At 46.3% G+C, this 23,549-nt stretch overlaps 1 protein-coding gene and 1 pseudogene across 8 annotated transcripts in view; both read right to left on the bottom strand.

The window, feature by feature from the left end:
- CACNA1A (calcium voltage-gated channel subunit alpha1 A) overlaps nucleotides 1–22,049 on the bottom strand; it is a 337,790-nt gene extending 315,741 nt beyond the window's left edge. For 4 of the 8 annotated variants that reach the window (XM_049708281.1, XM_049708280.1, XM_049708278.1 and 1 more), the window contains exons 1-2: nucleotides 21,575–22,046; nucleotides 3,979–4,304 (exon numbers count right to left, since the gene is read on the bottom strand). In XM_049708281.1, the coding sequence (XP_049564238.1) occupies nucleotides 3,979–4,250 (272 nt within the window). In that variant the 5' untranslated portion in view covers nucleotides 4,251–4,304; nucleotides 21,575–22,046. Of the gene's footprint in view, nucleotides 1–3,978; nucleotides 4,305–21,574 lie in introns of all 8 variants that reach the window. The other 4 variants (XM_049708282.1, XM_049708283.1, XM_049708286.1 and 1 more) reach the window with 4 other exon arrangements.
- LOC101275455 (mitochondrial transcription rescue factor 1-like) lies at nucleotides 5,501–6,459 on the bottom strand (annotated as a pseudogene).
- Nucleotides 22,050–23,549: the final 1,500 nt, after the last annotated feature.

The raw sequence follows: 23,549 nt of genomic DNA, 5'->3' as shown, positions 1-23,549 counted from the left end.
ATGGCCGCTGAGCCTGCGCGTCCGGAGCCTGTGCTCCGCAACGGGAGAGACCACAACAGTGAGAGGCCCGCGTACCGCAAAAATAAAATAAAATAAAATATATTTTTTAAAAAATCATTGTTAATTTTGTCAGTGTGATATTAGTAAGAAAATGTCTGTGTGCTTTAGACATGTAGTCTGAAGTTTGTAAAATCATATAAGGTCTGGGATTTGCTTTAAAATAGCTCAGAAAATAGGAAAGGAAAATGGATTTATGATGTAAGGCTGACAAAATCTTGATAATTAGTGTATTTGGGTGATGGGTTTGTCGGGTTCACTGTGCTCTTCTCTCTGCTCTTAGTGTATTTGAACATTTTCAGAATAAAGAACTCTGACAAAACACAGTGTTTGAAAAGTGAAGACAAACTTCTAAAACACGATAGCGGGGGTAGGGGGAAGGGATAAATTAGGAGTTTGGGATTAACATATACACACTACTATATATAAAATAGACAATCAACAAGGACCCACTGTATATAGCACAGGGAACTCTACTCAATATTATGTAATAACCTATAAGGGAAAAGAATCTGAAAAACTATATATATAGTTACATATATAATCACTTTGCCGTACACCTGAAACTAATAAAATATTGTAAATCAACTATACAATTAAAAAGTAAAATAAAATAAAATTTTAAATAAAAATGAACTTAAAAATTAAATTTTAAAATAATAAATAAAAATTAAAATGTGTAACACACACACACAAAACACGTTAGCAACAGTATTTTGTACCACTAAATTTAAAAAATTAAAACCATTTAAATATACTTATCTCACTGATGTCTCATCCTTTGGGCATTTCTATTTTTATGTATATTTTATAGTGCATATAATAAATTCAGCAGAATACTTATATAATCGATAAGCAAATATATATACATTATGTGCGTGTTGAAAATGTGTTTGTTTTACTGGTAGGGGTAGGAGATTAGAAGTTTGGATATTGTAGCTATAAAGACCCTTCAAGTCTTTTTATGGTCCTAGAAAGTGACTGGAATGGGAAACTAGGGCATAAGTTAGCCATTCAAGGAGGTTGTGGTGGAAATGGCACTGTAAGCAACGTCTCCTGATTCTGAATACCCTACAATGCTTCTCTCTTTCTCCCTGATGTGGCTGACTTTATTTTCTGAGTTATTTAAGAGAAAATCCCTGCCACTTGCTGTTGTAGAAACTCTTCAGCCAAATGATTAAGAGTTTGAGTTTGGGGCTTCCCTGGTGGCGCACTGGTTGAGAGTCTTCCTGCCGATGCAGGGGACACGGGTTCGTGCCCCGGTCCGGGAAGATCCCACATGCCGGAGCGGCTGCGCCGGTGAGCCATAGCCGCTGAGCCTGCGCGTCCGGAGCCTGTGCTCCGCAACGGGAGAGGCCCGCGTACCGCAAAAAAAAAAAAAAGAGTTTGAGTTTGGGACTCCGACAGGCTGGGGTTCGAATCTCAGTTCTGCCAGTGTCTAGCAAGTTACTTCGCCTCTCTCAGCCTCCCTTTATTCATCTGTAAATTGGGGATAATGTAGAATTTACAGCGTGGCAGAGTTATGACAAGACAACAAGATCAAAAGTGTCTGGCATACAGTAGGTGCCCAATAAACATTAGCTGTCATTATTATTAGAAATTATAGTTATCATTTTCCTTGGGCAACAGGGTTTTTAAATTCTTTAAGTCACTGTGACACTTTTCCTTATCCTAAAAATCTATTTTCAGTGGGTATGCAGAAATAATTCACTCTAACCCCTTAAAGAAGCCTCATTTTCTGCAAGAACTAATCAAATTTCTTTTTCAAAAGAAAATAAAAGGGGCTTCCCTGGTGGCGCAGTGGTTAAGAATCCGCCTGCCAATTCAGGGAACACGGGTTCGAGCCCTGGTCCAGGAAGATCCCACATGCCACAGAGCAACTAAGCCCGGGCACCAGGACTACTGGGCCTGTGCTTTAGAGCCTGCGAGCCACAACTACTGAACCTGCGTGCTACAACTACTAAAGCCCGAGCACCTAGAGCCCGTGCTCCTCAACAAGAGAAGCCACCGCAGTGAGGAGCCCGCACACTACAACGAAGAGTAGCGCCCGCTCACCACCACTAGAGAAAGCCCACACGCAGCAACGAAGACCCAATGTAGCCAAAGAATAATTAATTAATTTTAGAAAGAAAGAAAATAAAAGGAAACAGGAGGAGAATGGAAATAAATGGGAAGGGAGGGGAGAGAGAAGGCGAGTCCTGGAGAGGGGATAAGAGAGGAGTGGTATTTAGCATTGCAGCTGCAGATATTATGTGCACCCTGGGTATTTATGAAATGATGGGTGGGTGGATGGATGGATGGATAGAAATATGGACAGGCGAATGGATGTAAGGATGGATGGGAGGATAGATAGGGAGATGGATGAATGGATAGATGGCTAGAAAGATGGGTGAGTAAGTGTGTGCATGGAAGGATGGATGGATGGATGGATGGATGGATGGAAATGTGTGCAGGTGAAGGGATGGATGGATGGGGAGGTGGATGAATGGATAGATGGATAGAAAGATTGGTGAGTGGATGGTTGGATGGATGGATGATTGGTGAGTGGATGTGTGGGTGAGTGGATGGATGGACAGGTGGGTGGGTGGCTAGATGTGTGGATGGAGAGGAGAGATTGTCAAAAGGAAGACAGCATGGGGGAAAAAAAATAAAGCTTGGTCACCACGTTGCCTTTCTAGATGATGCCTGAATGTGCCACCAGATGTCAGCCTAACCTCAGGAAACCACCTCAGAGGCCACATGGGCTCCACCTTTCTCACCTAACCTGAAGCCCTCCAATTCAAAATGAGCACTGGCTCCTTTCGATAATACAGTTTTCATTGCACTCTGTACTTACACACTCCTCATCAGCACACTCCAAACCCAACTGGCATTTATAACCCAGTTCCCCCTTCCAGCAGACAGAAGGAAGCCTGGTGAAGACACTGTTAGCTTCCTAGAGGTCAGACTGGCTGGCGTGAAGTGGGTGGGAGAAGCGATTTCCGGGTCCCCAGGAGTGATAGTGTCCTCGTCAGCCTCAGCTCCAAGAGCCCTAAACTCATATTCACATCCCACTTCCCTGCTGTCTGCCCAGGAATCCACTCAGCTCTGAGCCTTGGCCAGAGAAGCTCTTGAGAAAAAGAAAAAGAAAAAAGTACCAGCTCTCCCTCCATATGGGGGGACTGAGCCTTCACACAAACCGCCTTCAACCCTCCAACAGCCTAGAAAGAGAGACTTCAGGGGTGGTGATCGAGCCCAGAGAGGTCACTTGCCCGAGACCATACAGCAGAGCTGTCTCAAAGCCCACCCTTCCACCCTATGGTGGCTCCCAGGAGAAGACCCACTTTGGGCGTCACTGGCAAAGAGAAAGGGGTCCCAGGACCCCAGAGTCACCGGACTCACCACATCCTCCCAACCCGGCACCCACCCCCTGCCCACCCCACTTCTCAGGTTTAAGCTCAGGGCTTGAGGTGGAAGTGTGATTCCCGCTTCCCCCCCTCGCCCCCCCCCCCCACCAGAAAGTGGCATTTCTCATCCTGGTACGGAAATGTCCATCCCATTGGAAAGATTTGCCGACCCCTCTGAGTGGACACTCACAGAACCCCGGAGCAGAGTCCCGGAGCAGAGTCCTGCGAGCACGCCCCGCCACGCCCATAATTAACCCCTTTGTTGCTGCCCCGTGGGTGCCCCAGGGGTTCACAGAAGGGACTCCAGGCAGCGGGTATGGATCAACAGGCTGGGAAGGAATTTGAGATTTGAGATTTCAGCAACCAGCCCAGCCGTCTGAATCCGCCCCCGCACGCCAACCCCCACCTCCGCCACCCCGCCGCAGAAGCTTGTCAGAAACAAGCGTTACCTGACCCCAAGAGACCCCGTTTACTGCTCCCCAACCCGGGTCCCTGTCCCGGGCTGGGGCTGGCTGTCCACCCCGTGCATACTCACTCCCATTCTTTCCTCCTGGCCTGGGGGGTGCTGTGGATTTTATGCGCCTGGTGGGCCAAGATGACATCCCGGTGGTCCACCACGCCGCCCCGCCGCTTCAGGGGAGGGCCCTTGCAGCCGCCGCTCATCAGATGGGTCCGCGAGTCCTGAGGGATGCTGACTGTGCCCGCGGGGGCGCCGTCCGTACCTGCAGGCCCCAAGCCGCGGTCGTGCAGGGCATCATAACTGCGGGGCGAGAACATGGGGTCCAGGACCCGGGAGGACTTCGACATCCATGGGCCTCACGCAGAAATCCCAGGGTCTTCTGCCTCCAGCCCGGGATGAAACTAGAGGAGGAGAGAGAAGAGAGCGAGAAAGAGCGAAGGTAAGGGGGATGCAGAGAGCAAACAGGGAGGAAGAGAAGGGAGGTCGGAGGACCGCACAGGGGACTGGCCTCCTTTACAGGAAGTCAAAATACACCCCAGGCCCGGCCCAACGGGATTTAGTATTTCCTTGGCAACTCGGGGCTGGGAAGCCAGTTCTTAGGAGCTGCCCAGCAACAGAGGCAGCACCATGGAGCAAAAGACCACGAGGCTGTGTCGCAGAGCGCTCGGTCCACCTCCCAGGTGCCCGCCACGGAGGGTGGGACCCCGTATTTCTCAGCATCTCAGTGTTGCCCTCGGCAAAATGGGTCATCAAGAGCCTGCTTGTTCACTCTCGGCTGGTCCCTGGGTCCTGTGAGCTCCAGAGTGTCATTTAGAAAACTAAAAGGGCGAGTTCAAAGGTCGTTTTAAAAATCCACACAGGGTATGGCCATCTGTGAGTGAGCCCGCTCTTTGCCACCTTGGCTGGTTCTTTAAAAAGAGAAAAGGGACAGAGTTCTTGCCTCTCATGAATATATCAGGTGGATATTCAGCCCCAGAGGGACTGAGAGCCCGGAAAAGATCTTTGTCTCCATTTCATTCACTTATTCACTCAACAAACGCTGAGCGAGCAGCCACTGTGTGCAGGCCTTGCACTGGGTGCTGGGGACACAGTGTAAATGAGACATGCGAATGTTTCCCTCTTCGTGGCATGGAGGTTCTAGAGGGTGAGGTAGACGCTGAACAAAATAAGTACATCGTGTGGGGATTAGGAGTTGAAAAGCGCAGTGGACGGCAATTAAGCAGGAAAGGTATATTCATTTGCTGGAGTTGCCATAACAAAGTACCACATGCAGGGTGGCTTAAACAACAGAAATTTATTTCCTCACAATTCTGAAGGCTGCAAATCTGAGATCAAGGTGTTAGCAGGGTTGGTTTCTTCTGAGGCCTCTCCTTGGCTTATAGATGGCTGGCTTCTCCCTGTGTCTTCACATGGTCTCCCCTCTGGGTGTGTCTGTGTCCTAATTTCCTCTTCATTTTACCTTAATTACCTCTTTTTTTTTTTTTCTTTTTTTCCCCAAATGGTAGGAGAACTTTATTTTTTTTTAAAAAGTCCTCTCTTTAACCTGGCCCCTTCCCCCACCACTAAAAAGCAGGTTTATTGCTGAAAAGGAATCCATTTATTTGAGCATACTCTTTTTAGGCAATTTCAATTTCTTCCACTGTCGGAACACTACTCTGTATTTCTCACTGCCAGTCTTCTCTTTAAACCCTTTTTTTTTTTCAGGAGAATCTGCATCACCGTCTCTGTTTCTGCTTCTTTATCCTCTCCCATTAGAAGATCCAACCTATCTCCCACTTTCACCCTGCTGCTTTTCTTCCATAATTTTCCCCCATTTAGCCTGAGTTCACCTTTGTGGGGTTTACTTTATTTCTTCTGATATCTAGGCCTAGCTTCTGAATAACATCATACCAAAAAGACTGAGCTACTTTTGTTCAGGTCTTTATAATCTTTGACCCCAGTGGGGTCGTCCTCAGGCTTCTCTTCCTGCTCACTCATTATGGTCACTCTCTTCATCAGAGTCTCCTCCATCTTCTACTTTTTGAAGAGTCTTTTTAGTGGATTTCCTAGAGCTTATATGACTTTTGAGTCTTATGGAAAATTGGAAAATATATTCTGGAGATATTAAAAGCCTTGGGAGTCTCAGTGAGACAATGTTACACAAAAGTGTTTTATGGGAATTCCCTGGCAGTCCAGTGATCAGGACTCTGTGCTTCCACTGCAACCGGTTCAATCCCTGTTCGGGGAACTAAGATCCTGCAAGCTGTGCAGTGCGGCCAAAAAAACAAAAATGTTTTATAATGTGACGCATTTAACGTGGTACTAGAAAAACAAAAGTATTGATTCCAGGAAGCACAGTGTTCGTGTGAAGGTGTCTCTGCAGAGTTCAATCCAGGCATCTGACTTTCTTTAAACACTGCTGGGCAATCTGACACTAGCCATAGCCATGGTGCAAATGACCTTCCCGGGTCCTCAAGGTCAAGGGAAACTGGACACCAGCATCCTTGAGCTCTCGATCTGCGCCTGCTGCCAGCAGGAGCAGCCAGGCCCAGGGGCAGACAGCCTCATCCCACTGGGCTCCCATGGACCCTACAGCCCCTGGGTCCACAGGGCATCCCAAGCTGGCCAGACCCAGGCAGGATGTGATAGACTCACAGGGAGACCTGGCAGGAGTGTAGGCAGGGAAGAGGAACCTTAATTATGTCTTTAAAAGACCCTCTCTCCAAATACAGTCACATGCTACTGTGGGTTAGAACTTCAACATATGAATTTGGGGGCAGGAGATGCAATTCTGCTCACTGCAGAGGATGACAGGAAGTGATGGGTGGGCTGGTTATTGTATTAAATAGGGGGTCAGAGATGGCCTCACTGAGGAGGTGACATCTGAGCCGAAGTCTGAAGGGGATGATGCAGTAGTTCTGCTGGGTATCTGAGAGAAGAGTGTTCCAGGCAGAAAGAACAGAACATGCAAAGGTCCTGAGGCATGGCTGTATGTGACTTGCTCAAGGAAAAATGAAGGGGCCTGGGTAGCTGTGAGTGAGGAGGAGAGTAGAGGAGATGAGGGTGGGGAGGTGACAGGGCAAATCACTCAGGACCTTGGTTCTTCTAGGAGTGAGATGACCCATGGCTTTCAGATCCATAGCTCACCCAACAGCATATTTTTAACCTCAGTCTGATTTTTTCCACCTATCAGCCCCCACCACTAGCCTCCCAGTGTCTGTCCAAGAAAAGTAAACCCACTGGAAGGCCAGCATGAATGAAGTAGAATTAGCAGCCTAAATCTCAGGCACAAATATTGCAAGAGTCACCTCAACACCCAGAGGTGTAAGGAGATGGGTGCAAAGAACCAGGTGTGGGAATAGAGGCTAATCTCCCTCCTGACTATTTCCTCTTGCTCAGCTTAAAGGCTTCAAAGAAATGAGAGCTCTCCCAGCCTCTCCTAAGAAGACCAACTCATCATCTCTGATGGTTCAGCTTCCTCTCATCATTCAGGCTATGGTCAGATGCAGGCACTCCCCATCACAGCTTCCAATGAGGTCTTCCTCGTGGGGCTTTATCTCAGGATGTTTGTGCCGTACGTACAAGGATCTTGACCTGTATTGTTTGCCATTGGGTCCCTGACACCTTAAATATTTCTTACCTGAATGAATGGTCTTAGCGATGCGTCTACCCAAGAAAACATCATCAAGCACCTAGAAAACTGCTGCCGGGGCTCCAGGACTTCTCCTAAGTAAGGAAGGGATGAAGCGTGGTGGGGAAGAAGGCTTATTCCAGAGCCTGGTCCAACCCCAGCACGCAACCAACTAGCTGTGTGGTCCCCAGCATTACTTAATCCTCTGAGTCTCTGTCTTCCCCTGCACGAGGTGGGGATAATCATAAGTAGTACAGAGAGCCATTGTGAGGGGTCAGTGGGTTAACCCGTGGGAAGGCAGCGCCCTGAGCACAGCACCAGGCCATGGAAAGCACTTGGTCAACATTGGTTCTCAGATGGCTATTGTGGCAGGTGGGTGGAGCCTGGAAGCTGGGGGAGGGCGGGGAACAGCTGCTCAAGCAAACACCATCGAGTGTGCGCTGCAGAGCCCTCACAGGTGCTTTTAACAACAGAGCCCCACCTGTCCTGTGTGTACCCACAAGAAACAAACACATCCCCAGCCAACGGACGCTTCCAGCCAGGTGTCCTTCCCTGGCACCTGCGGGGGCCCGTGACGAGGTGTGCTGTTCCCTCTCTCTGTTTGTCCAACCACAGTGCAGAGAAAATGGCAAAGCGTGTGCGGTTTGCTTCCCCTAGAAGCAGCCAGGTTCCACGAATAGACGGTGCAAAGAGATGACAATGAGGGAAAAGCAAATAGAAGAAAAGAAGCGGCATTAAGCCTGAGGCCACAAAAAAACCTTACTGTTAATGTAATCAGAATAGAACTTCCCTGAAGTACCAGGTATCGCGTGTGTCTACTTCCCCGAATCCAAACTGAAACCACACTTGAGAGGGTGGGTTGACCCCCATCGCCAAGCCTGGACCAGCCTGAGTTGCCATAGCAACCAGATGGTACCTGGAGATGCTCCTGATTAATACAGGCTGGTCCAGGAGCTACCGGGGGAAAAGCAGGGAGGGAGGGACAGCAGGGAAGTCTGGGGGCCTTCTGTGTACCACCCCCATATGGACAGGGACATTTACACAGCTGGGCTGGGCACCAGGCTTCACTACCCACAGGTGAAACTACTAAAAATTAGTAAAAGATATGGTACCTAAAAGTAGAGGACTTATGGTTACCAAAGAGAAAAGATAGGGGGGAGGGATAGGATTCCTAATTAGGATTTTGGGAGTAACAGACACACACTGCTAAATAGAAGAAAGATAAACAACAAGGACCTACTGTATAGCACAGGGGACTCTTCTCAATATTCTGTAATAACCTATATGGGAGAAGAATCTGGAAAGGAATATATATATATGTATACATATGGCACTTTTCTGTATACCTGAAACTAATATAACATTGTAAATCAACTATACTTCAATAAAAAAATCAATTAAGGGAATTCTCTGGCAGTCCAGTGGTCAGGACTCCCCCCTCTCACTCCTGAGGGCCCGGGTTCGATCCCTGGTTGGGGAGCTATCAATAAGGTCCCACAAGCCACACAGGGCAGCCAAACAAATAAATAAAAATAAAGTGTGATTTTAAAAATTTTAATACAAAAATTAAATTAAAATAAAAGTAGAGGAAAAGTGTTCTCTAAAACTTCACAGGCTCCTTAAACACATTAGAGAGGATGGGAACTCAAAAATGCCCCACGAGTTCCTTCATCCAGGAAACAAAAATAAGACCAGGCAGGGCCTGGAATGTAACCCTACAAGGCTTCAATTTATTCACTGGTGTGGGAGGATGTCTTTTTTCTCCATTTGGGAGGAAAATTTTAAAACTAAAAATAGCCAGTAATTTCACTCCTAACTGCATCTAGCCACTGAAAGTCATGTTCATAAAGCTCTATTCATAGTAGCTTAAGACTGGAAACAACCCAAAGGTCCAACAACAAGAAAGTAGTAAAATAGGGTGTGATGCATCCATCAAACAGAATACTACACAGCAATGAAAAAGAATATGCCACAGGCAGTGTGGATGAATCTCACAGACAGACACAGAGCAGGACCCACTATGTGATTCCACTGATATGACATTCAGAAACAGGTAAAACTAATCTATGGTGATGAGAGTCAGAATACTGTTGACCTTTGGGGTGGAAGGGGTGTTGGGCTAAAACAACAAGGGAGCCTACTGGTAGGACTGCCAGATAAAACACAGGATGTCTAGCTATATGAGATATACTTATGATAAAAATCTATTCATTGTTTATCTGAAATTCAAATTTAACTAGTGGTCTCCTATATTTTTTTAATTTGCTTAACCTGACAACCCACTGAGGGGATGGAAATTCCTTAAACCTTTACCTAGGTGATGGTGGGGAAACAGTATACAGACGTGTGTAAAAATTCATTTGTGCAGTTTTCTGCATATTTGTTACATCATTACAAATATTTTTAAAGCTAAAATAATCATACTAAATTTATTAAGAGAAATTAGATATGCCCTTCCTGCTTACAATCAAGCTTTGAATTGGGCAGAAAAAGGGATATAAGCCAGATATCCCCACCCAAACACAAGTCCCAGAGGAAGTGGGAAATCTACTCCCTCGTGTAACAGATAACACTGAGGTTCAGAGAGGTGCGATGGCTCACTCAAGGTCAATCAGCCTGGAGCAGACAGGTCAGGGATGTAGATCCAGGTTTCCTGGGACTCCCAAGGCCTCTCTCTGAGGTCCAACCCAGAGTCTGACACTGAGCTTTTTCCTTGCCAGGCCCACTTCTCCCAAAACATAAACAATCTGGGGTAGGAAGGATTTTGTCCCCCATGATCTTGGCACATGAGTATGTTACATAACATGGCAAAAGAAAGTGGAACTAGGTTACGTGCTTTAAAATAGGGAGAGTATCCTGGGTTATCCCTATGGGCCCAAGGTCATCACATAGGCCTTTAAAAGTAGAAGAGGGAGGCAGAAGAATAGGTCAGAGATGCTATGGAAGGTGAGGCAGGAGAGATAAGAAGCATGAGAGGGACTTGACCCATGGTCATCAGTTCTGAGATGAAGGGGCCACAAACCAAGGAATGCTGGTGACCTCTAGAAGCTGAGAACAACCTCCAGCTTCCAGCCAACAAGGAAACAGGACCCCAGTCCTGCAACAGCTTACTACCAACTTCTGCCAATAGCCTGAATGAAAAAGCAAACGGATTCTTCCCAGAGTGTCCAGAAAGGCGCACAGCCCACCAACACCTTGATTGCAACCCAAACAAGCCTATCAGACTTCCAACCCATGGAATCTGTGGGATCATAAACGCATGCTGTTGGTAAGCTAGTCATTTTGTGGTAATTGGATATGGCAGCACAAAAAAACTAATACACAATCCCAATCATGTAGAATAATTTTTACAAGAATTTGTAAAAACTGTGAGATTATTTATATGTATCCATCTATACAGGTATCTATATAGATGCATATATGTACATAAACATATATACATAAAAGTCTGTGACCTTTTTTGCACTTAATAATATATCTTAAGTGACATTCCGCACCAGTTCCTATAGGGTTTTCTAATGACTCCATAGAATTTATCTAGTGTGGACATCTGGCTCTTTTTCATTTTTTTGCTGTTCCTCAAAATGTTGTAGCCATCATTTTGTACATAAGTCCCCATGAAGCTGCTACAAGTTTTTCTGTAGGATGTATTCTAGAAGTGGCCTTGCTATCAATATTTTAAAGATTATGTGCGTTTTAAAATTTGACAGATACTGCCACCAAAATGAAGGCAACACCCTGGGGAATAGATAGTGATCGGGGACTAAACTCCCAGCTCCTCTTGAATTGGTATGGCCATGTGACTCATTTTTACCCATGGAATGTGAGCAGAAGTGTAGAGTATCACCCTGGGCCAAAGATTTAAGAAGCAGGTGTGCCCTCAATAAGTTCCCTTTCTCCTCTCCTGGCTAGATATGGAAGACACTAAGGGCCCCCTGTGTGGTAGAGCCATGAAAGCATGGTGGCCTGGGTCCCTGAGTCACTGTGTGGAGGAGGAGAGCCATCCACTAAATAGGAACACCCTTCCAGGGCAATCAGGTGAGTTAGAAACAAACTTCTGCTGTGTTTACCTTTTATCCAACTGGGAACCTACCTGTTACAGCAGCATTCCTGACTTAGTCAGCTCGGGCTGCCATAACAAAATATCATAGACTGAGTGGCTTAAATAGCAAACATTTACTTTCTCACAGTTCAAAAAGCTGAAAGTCCAAGACCAGGTCAGTTCCTGGGGAGGGCTCTCCTCCTGGTTTGTAGATGACCACCTTCTCTCTGTGTCCTCACATGGAGGAGAAAGAGAGAACGAGTTCTCTAGTATCTCTTTGTATAAGGACACTAATCCAATCATGAGGGCCCCAACCTCATGACTTTGTTTAAACCTAATTACCTCCCATCTCAAAATACCATCCCTTTGGGGGTTAGGTCTTCAACATATGAATTTAGGGGGACATCAGTAAGTCCATAGCCTTTCCCTAACTAATATACTACTTGATGGAAGTAGTATATTCTGGCTTCATTCAATGAATGTTTTTCTTGTGCTCTGAAATCTTTGCATTCAAGGGGAATCTACACAGGTGTGGCATCCTGTTGAGAGCACCAAAGCATTCATTAAAAAGAGAGCTAATCATGCAGCTCAATATCAAAAACACAAACAACCCAATCCAAAAATGGGTGGAAGACCTAAATAGACAATCCTCCAAAGACATACAGATTGCCAACAAACACATGAAAAGATGCTCAACATCACTAATCATTAGAGACATGCAAATCAAAACCACAATGAGATACCACTTCACATTGGTCAGAATGGCCATCATCAAAAAATCTACAAACAGTAAATGCTGGAGAGGGTGTGGAGAAAACGGAACCCTCTTGCACTGTTGGTGGGAATGTAAATTGATACAGCCACTATAGAGAACAGTATGGAGGTTCCTTAAAAAACTAAAAATAGAGCTACCATATGACCCAACAAACAATCCCACTACTGGGCATATAACCTGAGAAAACCATAATTCAAAAAGAGACATGTACCACAGTGTTCATTGTAGCACTATTTACAATAGCCAGGACATGGGAGTAACCTAAGTGTCCATCAACAGATAAATGGATAAGGAAGATGTGGCACATATGTATAATGGAATATTACTCAGCCATTAAAAGAAGCGAAAACTGAGTTTTTTGTAGTGAGGTGGATGGACCTAGAGTCTGTCATACAGAGTGAAGTAAGTCAGAAAGAAAAAAACAAATACCGTATGCTAACACATATACATGGAATCTAAAAAAAATGGTTCTGATGATCCTAGGGGCAGGACAGGAATAAAGACGCAGGTGTAGAGAATGGACTTGAGGACACAGGGAGGGGGAAGGGTAAGCTGGGATTAAGTGAGAGAGTAGCATTGACATATATACACTACTAACTGTAAAATAGATAGCTATTTTATCTATTTTATCTGGAAGCAGCTGCATAGCACAGGCAGATCAGCTTGGTGCTTTGTGACCACCTAGAGGGGTGGGATAGGGAGAGTAGGAGGGAGGCACAAGAGGGACGGGATATGGGGATATATGTACACGTATAGCTGACTCACTTTGTTATACAGCAGAAACTAACACACCATTGTAAAGCAATTATATTCCAATAAAGTTTTTTTTAAAAAAGAGAGCTAATTATAGCATCTCTGCAAGAAATCATTTCCTCTCACCTCTTTCCTCTTGTTCTCTCTCTCAGCCTTCATTCTCTTTCTTCTACTTGTTGTTTGAGCTTCTGTTAGGCAGTCTCATTCCTTCCAATCTTGCTCTGTGTGCTAAGATCTGTCAATAAGCCATCTTAATCTAGCCCCAGACAAAACAAGGGTTGCTAAGACCCACGGAAAGAAATGGTATCCCAATGGTATCTAGGCTGAAGAGTGTGAACTTCAACAGACCGTGGATTCTAACAACCAAGGCGAAGCTAATCCAAATGTCATTTTGAACTGACCTTCAAATGCATTCGTCACTTTCCAGATGTTTTATTTGGCTGATAGTAAAAGTGATTTCCGGACCCTGAACAGACAACCTTCAGAGCAGGTAGCCAGGTAAGGAGCAAGTGTTAAGACTCTACCTAGAAGTAAAAACTTTTAACGGGGAGCAATAAAAACAAAAATCAACAAGTGGGGCTGCATCAGACTAAAACGCTTCTGTACAGCAAAAGGAACCATCAGCAACACAAAAAGGCAATCTACAGAATGGGAAAGGATATTTGCAAACTATATATGGGATAAGGGGGTGGTATCCAAAATCTGTAAAGAACTCATACAACTCAGTAGCAAAACCAACAAAAAAATTGATTAAAAAATCGGCAGAGGAACTAAATAGACATTTTTTTCCAGAGAAGACATCCAAATGGCCAACAGTCACATGAAAATGTGCTCAACGTCACTAATCATCAGGGAGATGCAAATCAAAACCACAGTGAGGTATCACTTCACACCCTTTAGAATGACCGTCATCAAAAAGACAAGAGATGACATATGCTCACAAGGATATGGAGAAAAGGGAACCCTCATGCACTGTTGGTGGGAGTGTTGACTGGTAACAGGGAAACAATCCAAATGCACATCGATGGATGAATGGATAAACAAAATATCCAATGGGATATTATTTGGCCTTGAAAAGGAAGGAAATCCAGACACATGTTACCGCATGGACGCACCTTGAGGACATTATGCTCAGTGAAGGAGGCCAGTCACAAAAGGACAAGTACTGTTTGATTCCACTTATATGAGGTCAAATTATAGAGGCAGAAAGTAAAATGCTGGGTGCCAGGGTCTGGGAGAAGGGGAAATGGGAGTTATTGTTTAACGGGGACAGAGTTTCAGTTTGGGAAGATGAGAAGAGTTCTGGAGATGGATGGTGGTGATGCAGAACATTATGAATGTACACAATACCACTGAAGAATTGTTAAAATGGTAAATGTTATGTTATGTCTGTTTTACCAAAAAAAAAAAAAGTGTAGAAAAACTCTTAACAGGGGCTACCCTGGTGGCACAGTGGTTAAGAATCTGCCTGCCAATGCAGGGGACACGGGTCCGAGCCCTGGTCCTGGAAGATCCCACATGCCGTGGAGCAACTAAGCCCATGCACCACAACTACTGAGCCCGTGTGCCACAACTACTGAAGCCCACATGCCTAGAGCCCATGCTCCACAACAAGAGAAGCCACTAGAATGAGAAGCCTGCACACCACGACAAAGAGTAGCCCCTGCTTGCCGCAACCAGAGAAAGCCCACGCACAGCAACGAAGACCCAACTCAGCCAAAAATAAAATAAATTAAAACAAAACAAAAAAACTCTTAACAGGTGATCCAAAAATACCCACCCACCTTCTTTTTTTTTGGCCGTGCCACGTGGCTTGTGGGGGTTTATTTCCCCAGCCAGGGATTGAACCCAACAGTGAGAGCGCAGATTCCTAACCGCTGGACTGCCAGGGAATTCCTGATCTTTTTTTTTTTTTTTTTTAATTTATTTTGGCCGTGCTGTGCAGCATGCAGGATCTTAGTTCCCTGACCAGGGATCGAACCCGTGCCCCCTGCAGTGGAAGCTCGAAATCCTAACCACTGGACCGCCAGAGAATTCCACTCCCCATCTTCTTGAAGGTACTTAAATATTCACAGTTACCCTAGAATTTCAGCTTTCTTGCCTCCCAGCATCAAATAGCCACTTATTGAGGGCACCGATAAGTAGATCTAGACGCAGACCAGAGCTCTCATGCTGATTCAGACCAACCCAAAGCCACCCCATCTCAGGCACTGTGAATTCACCCCATACCCCACCTTTGCAACGAGAAGCTAAGAGCAAGGTGAAAGGAAAAAGCCAGAGCCAACAAGAGCTCTCATCGCTTGGGGCCAAACTCCAGAATTGCCCCACATACAGGAGAACAGAGCTAAATAAAATGCCAGGCCAGATGGCAAAGGCTGAAGGCTAGGCTGAGGCCAGCACGCCAGCATAGCCGTGAATAAGGCTGCAAAGGTCCATCCCCTGGTGAGAAGAAACCATGTCACAGCTGGTCTCATTTTTCACCCGCTCGTTCAATTGCCCATCACAGCACAGGGATACACACACTCCCTTCCCCCAGGATGAACAGATCCCCTGGCATCGCCGGATGGTTTTCACGGCTTCAGGACACTGACTGGGATTTAGGAAGGAGAAAGGATGGGAGACCTCCAGGGCTTAAGGAATCCTCCTCCCAACTTCAGTTTCATGGCTCTATTACCCTCCCCATCACTCATTCATTCATTCATTCATTCAGCAATATTCACTAAGCACCTACTGTGTGTCCGGCAGTGTTGTAGACACTGGGGACCCAGCAGTGAACAAAACAGACATGGTCCCTGCCCTCATGAAACTCACATTCTAGAGGGGGAGACAGACAAGAAACAAGATAAACAAGTAAAATATGCCGATGGAGGAAAGAAAACAGGAGAGGAGGAAAAGGAAGGGGAAGGAGAATGTCATTTAGAGAAGGTGGTCAGAAAAGACCCTAGTGGGAATGAAGCATTTGAGTAAAGATCTGAAGAAGGTGAGGGAGGAGTCATGAGGGTGGCTGGGGGAAGAGCGGTCTAGACAGAGGCAACAGCCTGTGCAAAGGCCCTGTGGCTGGAACGTGCCTGGTGTGTTCAAAGAAGAGCTAGGAGGCCTGTGTGGCTGGAGTGGAGCGAGTGAGGGGATGAATGGGGGGAGGTGATAGAGGAAGGTGACAGGGACAGATGGTATGGAGCCTTGTGGACCACAGGGAGGACTTTGGCTTTCGTTCTGAGTAAGGTAGGAGGCATGGAAGAGTCTAAGCAGAGGAGGGACTTGACCTGACTCAGGTGTTCTCAGGCATCCTCTAGAGGTCAGATTTGTAAGAAACCCAAAAAGCAGTGGAATTGATCACACCAACCATTGTGGGACTCCCTCTCTCCCTCCTTCACCCCACATTCTACTCATCATCAGGGCTGCTGATTCTACCTCATACTTCCTCTCCCACTTCCCATGGTTCAGGCCCTCATTTGCCCCATGCAGATGGACCGTAATACTTTCCTCTGTGTTCTGAGTCTCTCCTCCCTCCAATTCATCATAGACTATCAGGTCATCTGTTGGCCAATCCCAGAAGGACTCCTCACTTCCAGTCCTGAACACATCCCCAACTTCTGCAACTCTTTGCCTCCATCCTGAATGCCCTTCTATCTCCCTGCCCCCAAAGTCCAGCTCAAAAGATGCTTCTGCTCTGAAGCCTCCAAGATAATTCGTCAGTGCCCAAACCCCTCACCTGCCCACAAATGCCCATGGCTCTCTACCTCCAGCACCTGCCACTCCCTGCATGGGGCTAGTTCTGGCTGCAGGAGCGAGAGACACGCCAGAGGTGCTGGGGAGTTATTACCCTTGGAAGATTCCTCAACAAATGACTGATGGGAGTTGATAGAGAAATGGCCCCAGCTTTGCAACCAACCTGCTTGGATCCTGGACCTGCCCCCTCCTGCTGTGTGACCTTGGACAAGTCACTTCACCTCTCTGGGCTACAGTTTCCCCATCTGTAAAATGAGGATGATGAGAGCACATATTTCATCGAGTTCTTGTGGGGATTAAATCATTTCATTTCTACATAATGTGCCTGGAACAGCATCCCACACATGGTAATTCCCTAAAGACGTGTTTGATATTATTATGACTGTGGCTACCATTATGATTCCACCCTCTGCTGAATCCTCAAAGCCTAGTATAGTGCCTGGCCAGCAGGAAGGACACAATGAACACTTATTGAAAGGTAGATCAGGGAATTCCCTGGTGCCAGTGCTTAGCACTCGGTGCTTTCACTGCGGTGGCCCGGGTTCAATCTCTGGTCGGGGAACTAAGATCCCACAAGCCGCAGGGCCAAAAAAAAAAGGTAGATCAATTATTCCTCTTGTCCAGGGCAATATCACAATTGGACCCATGTACTATACGCCGGACACCATTTATCATTCTTAAACTTGCTTGACTCTATTGGTGCTGGAAGGTTAAAAGGAAAAAGAAGAGACTGCCAGGAAAAAAATAATAAAACTTCTCCCAGGGGAGAGTGTTCCTCTAATGTTGGAACATTAGAGTGTTCCTCTAATGTTGCTCCCTTAAACTAAACTGTTAAGCATTTGCTCTCTTCTGTGTTCTCAGGAGTGGGTGGGTAGTTTTACCTACGAGCTGCATCTTTGGAATACTTTTCCTTCGATACATGTTTGTGACTTCTTGGTATTTTGCGTTAGTGGGGATTTCACAATCTCCCTCATTCATTCTGCAACTTCGGCCAGCCAGTGGCTGTGGATGGTTATAAACATATTAATACGTGACGACATTAACTCATTACGATGCTAATTATTAGCCCTGATGTGCTTCGTTTGTTCAGCAAATATTTACTGAGTACCGACTGTGTGCCACTGTGACTCAATTATTGCACATCTTGGGATCTTAAAACTCTCAAGAAATCGTCTAAAAGCTGCATCCCCTTAAGGCTGAAAGAAATTGTAGGGCTTCCCTGGTGGCGCAGTGGTTGAGAGTCCGCCTGCCGCTGCAGGGGACACGGGTTCGTGCCCCGGTCCGGGAAGATCCCATATGCCACGGAGCGGCTGGGCCAGTGAGCCATGGTCGCTGAGCCTGCGCGTCCGGAGCCTGTGCTCCGTAACGGGAGAGGCCACAACAGTGAGAGGCCTGTGTACTGCAAAAAAAAAAAAAAAAATTGTAGTGATGGTTTTTGCTGGGGGGAAATAGCTGGATACCAAAATTGGAACCATTTTTAGAAAAGAAAAAAAAAAAAAGTGAATAGCCCAGTCTCCAGTCCTGAAAAAAATATTTGAAGATGAGCCTCCCTACACTTTGTTCTTGGTCACTAAGAATTAACATGTGGATTAGTCGGGTCCAGAATATGTTTCCAATACTCATCTGACTTGCATGTCTTAGGGGAGGGATGGGTGGGACGTGCAGAAGAAAGGGAAAGCTGAAGCATGAACTACAGAAGAAATCAGAAGTGAAAAGAAGCCGGACACAAAGACCACCTATTGTCTGACTGCATTTCTATGAAACGTGGAGAAGAGGGAAATCCGTAAAGACAGAAAGCAGATTGGTGGTTGCCAGTCGCTGGGGGACTGAGGAATGAGAATAACTGCTTCATCGGTAGAGAGCTTCGCTTTGGTGTGAAGAGAAAGTTCTGGAACTAGATAGAGGTGATGGTTGCACAACATTATTGAACATACTAAGTGCCGTTTAATTGTTCCCTTTAGAATGGTGAGAACAGTAGACTTTATGTTGGGTGTATTTTACAATTAAAAAAGTAAAGAAATTGGATACACACCTTTGCTCCAGAGAGAAATTTAAAAGTAGTCAAGTATAGCACAGGGAACTATACAAACTATCTTGTAATAACCTATAATGGAAAAGAATCAGAATATATATATATATTCTTTATTTTTATATATATATATATATATATATATATATCACTTTGCTGTATACCTAAAACTAACACAACATTGTAAATTAACTATACTTCAATTTTTTCCCTTTTTTTAACATCTTTATTGGAGTATAATTGCTTTACAATGGTGTGTTATTTTCTGCTTTATAACAAAGTGAATCAGCTATACATATACATATATCCCCATATCTCCTCCCTCTTGCATCTCCCTCTCTCCCAGCCTCCCTATCCTACCCCTCTAGGTGGTCATAAAACACCAAGCTGATCCCCCTGTGCTATGCGACTGCTTCCCACTAGTTATCGGTTTTACATTTGGTAGTGTATATATGTCACTTTGTCCCAGTTTACCCTTCCCCCTCCCAGTGTCCTCAAGTCCATTCTCTAGTAGGTCTGAATGGTTAATAAAATAAAAAATAAAGAAAAAAATTTTAAAAACCAAATTACATTGATGAACTCCTGCAAGAACAGCAACAGCAAAAAAAAGTGGCCAAGATTTAGTGAGCACCTACTATGTGCCCAGCACTGAGCATCACCTGGCCTGGCCTCCCAGGACCCCTACCACTGGGATGCCATGGTTAGCCTGATCATCAGCTAGGAACACTGAAGCACAGAGGGGCTGAGTGATGCCCCTAGGGCTTCTAAGACTCTGACCAGCACTTAGCTGCTCCAGAATCCCGTTCAAATGCAGATTCTAACTCAGGGCTGAGTGGGCCCCAAGACTCTGCATTCCCAGAGGGTGCTGGTCCAAGGTCTGCACTTTGAGAAGAAGGTCTGGAGATTCTGACCAGCGGCCCCTCCCACTCGGTTAAGTCAGGCTCACTGTCCGCCATCAGACAGGCTTGGCCTTGCCGGAAGGGGTAGGAGAGCTTGCCAAGAGCCCTTGCCTGTCTGTCACTATGAAGACAGTGAGATTGAAAGATCCTGGAATAGAATCTTCCTTCACTTGCCCTTGGCCATCAAGGGCCCTCTGGTCCTGTAAGCTAACATTTCGAAAAGAATAATAAAATAAATAAGTCAAACCTTCTGCTGGAGCATGTGATGTCCAAGAGCTGCACTTGGCATTACTTTGCAGGTCATTTACCCAGTCATTTGTTCAAAGTCAAATGTGCCCTTTGCCTCCAGAACCACGGTCCTGGTCTTTCCCCTTACTTTGGGGGACGGGGAGGGGCAGCATTGACTTAAACCAGTCTTATCTAGAGGGAGGATGGCATTTGCCCTGAGTGACATCTTTATGTAACTCTGCAAATCCCTGTGTCTTGGAGGAAAGCAATATCAACGGAATAGTCAGCTACTAAGATGGCTGGAGTTGGGAGACTTCCTGCAGCCTGGGCTTGGTATTGGAGGGACTAGAAGCCGAGTAGGGGATGAGGGGCCAGCGTCAGCCACAGACACCCTAGACTCCTCCTCCCCACCTTACCCCCGTCCTCTCCCCACCTAGGACTGTCCTTGAAAGAGCCCGCATGGGAAATGGCAAGTCTGCCCTGAAGTTGTCAACTCAGAACAGGAAACTCAGGATGGAGCCCGGATACCTAGCGGAGACCCCCCACCCTCAATGCACCTTCGCTTGGAGCCAAGGAGAGATGGGGCACACGGATGAGCTCTCCCTTCCTGTCCGTTTACCCTCAACAGAGATTACTACCTCTGGGAAGGTATTCTGTCCTCCTGTTTACATTCTATTCTGGTTCCTTCTCCCAGCTCAGTCTCTCAGGAGCCCCGAAAGCAGGAGCCCCTGGAAAAGGCAGAGGAGCCCAGCCTGCGGGGCGCTTCCCCCTCTGCCCCCACCAGCCGCGGCAGCCACGTGTTCTCTGAAGCTGTCAGCGGAGAGAGAGCGAGAGAGGAGAGGGATTCTGTCCCTCTCACTTCTTGAGAAATGAAAGCCACCCGGAGAGTCAACTCTGTCCAAACATTTTTAAAAAGGGAGGGGTTGGTCTAGAGGGGTGTCAGTGCTGTCTCTGCTTTTCATTTGGAGCAAGGGAGGGGAGAATGTTAAATATTAAACAGAACAACTGGTTTCCTAAGACGGTGTCATTATCCTCAACAGCCATCTGCCATCTCCCTTTTTCCAACGCATTCACGCTGCATTGAGCACAGCAAACAAGGACCCCGGCTACACGGGCGTCGCGAACTTTTGTTTCGGGGACCGCCTCCCGCAACAAAGCTGTAGGCGATAGGGGAGGGGGACGCACGCAAGATTCCAAGTTCTGTCACTTGTCCAGACTGCCTGGGTCTTAAAGCAGAAAGAGACTAATGTAGACTTGAGTGATGGGGTGGGGAGGACATTAAAAAGTAGAATTAGACTTAGCTTGGAAACTATAGTCATTGGGGAAATGTCACATGTCCAGGGCAGGTGGCAGAGACATCAAGTACTACAAGGGGGCTAAGGGCAGTTGAAAGAAAATGGATTTTTCATCGAGAAACAAGTATAAACTGGAAATCAGGGGTCTGTCCCCACCAAGGGAAACTGCCCACCCCCAAAGGAAAGCTATTCACAGGAAGGGGGGGTCATTGGGTTTCTACCTTTGCATATGCAGGTAATGTTGCAGCAAGGAAATAAAGATTAGACTGCCTGCAGGACTCTGCCCCCAGGATCTTGTATCGCTCACTCACCTGTATCGCATCGGCTCCGGGGCTCAGGCTGTGTGGTTACTGGGCAGCGCAAAGAGTCCTCCAGCTGCCCTGAAGGTCCCACCTTGTCAGCACCCAGGGCTCCAAGCCAGCTGAAGTCCACGCATCCATTGCCTGCCCAATGGAAAGGAAAAGGGGGCCCCCGAGAGGAGAGAAAGGGGGTGCCAAGAGCAGCTGTTCTTCAAGCTGAGGGCTCCCCACAAAGGCAGGCACCAAGTGGGGCTGCTGTGCCAGCTGCCAGGGGGGAAAAAGAGAAGGAGGAGGAGGTTTCCTTGATGCTGGGAGGAGACAGGGGAGAACTAGCATCACATCAGCTCCTGATCATCTCCAGCAAAGTACTGCACAGGAACCCAGCACAGGGAGACAGATCCAGCCCCCCGGTCCTCACACTGCGTCTCAGAGGAAAATAAAGGGAATTCTTACTCTCATCTCTCCACCCCTTAACACTGCACCTCAACCTCCCAGCACAGGGCAGGACCCTAGTCTCTGGAATGATTCTGTTTATCACCCACTCTACCTCCTTTCAGACCGGCTTCTCTTAAGGAGCAGAGGAAAGGTGGTAACAGGAGAGCTCTCTCTCTTCCACTTAGGGGGTTTGCGGAGGGGGGGTTTGAGGAGGTGGCGTGTGTGACAGGCGTGAAGCAGTGGGAATATGGAATCACACTTATAATTTAACCATCTCCCCTCCGCCAGATTGCAACCTACATTATTGACGCCCTTACAAAAACAATGCTAACCGCCCCCCCCCAAGTCTTTTCTGTTCACTCTCGAAACAGCTTCTCCTTACCACCCCACTACCTCCTCCCTTAAGGCGGAGGGGGTTGTATTATCTGAACACAAAGACAGAGAGAAGAAAATTGGAGTCTTTAGATGCAAAAAAGCAACTGATTGCAGGTCTTATAGGTTTGTTTGCTCCATGCGTAGAATTAGGTTTCCAAAAGTGGGGTGACCCTCTTTCTCTTTTTAAAGGGGGCTCCTTTTAAAGGTGAGCAGTATGTTTTTCTTATAAGAGGCATCTAGGGCAGAGAGAAGCCCCATGTTTTTCCCAAGGTGGGGTCAAAGTGGGAGGATCTACCTCATGGGGGAAAGTGGCATTGTTTAGACAGTTAGGAGCAATCAAAACTGGGCTGGGTGTTAGGGGAGCTTAAAGAATTAGGGTTCATTTTATAAAGCCTGTTAGTAATATTTTGATTTTTTTTTTTTTTAGTCTCTATGTGTTACAGAAGCATATTGAAGTATTTATGGGTGAGGTGATGGGTCGTTTCCAGGAAACCATCAAAACATCCATTGACTGATGAATAAATAAACAAAACGTGGTCCCTCTGTAATAGGGAAGTCACAAATGTGACTCCATATTGGGTCTGTTTCCTTTACTTTAACCTTTGTATTCTATTGCTTTTGCTACAAGTTAAGAAGGTTGCCTGTAGACTGAAATATACTGGATAGCCCATTCTCAAGGCTCTGACCTTTAAAGGTATAACACTTTTCCATTCATATAGAGATAAAAAGTCACAGAACAGAAAATATCATTTGTCTTGGAGGTTTACAGAAACATCGTGACCTGACCTACGTGGACAGATGCAAGAACAAAGGATTCTGGTACCAAGAAGTTTGTAGCAACCACCCCCTCTCCTTTCAGTATAAAAGAAGCCTGAATTCTAACTCGGGGAAGATGGTTCTTTGGGATACTATTCCTCCATCTTCTCGGTCTGCTGGCTTTCCAAATAAAGTCGCTATTCCTTGACCCAACAACTTGTCTCTTGATTTATTGGCCTGTCGTGTGGTGAGCAGTACGAGCTTGGACTCGGTAACACCTTTGTGCAATGGAATATTACTCAGCCATTAAAAAGAAAGAAGCATTGATACATGCTACAACATGGATGAACCTTGAAAACATTATGCTGAGTGAAAGAAACCAGGGTACGCATAGGGGACGTAAAAGGCCACACAGGGTACG

The sequence above is a fragment of the Orcinus orca genome, chromosome 3 (assembly GCF_937001465.1).
Source record: "Orcinus orca chromosome 3, mOrcOrc1.1, whole genome shotgun sequence".
Lineage (NCBI taxonomy): Eukaryota > Metazoa > Chordata > Mammalia > Artiodactyla > Delphinidae > Orcinus > Orcinus orca.
This window is presented reverse-complemented; position numbering and strand designations above follow the sequence as displayed.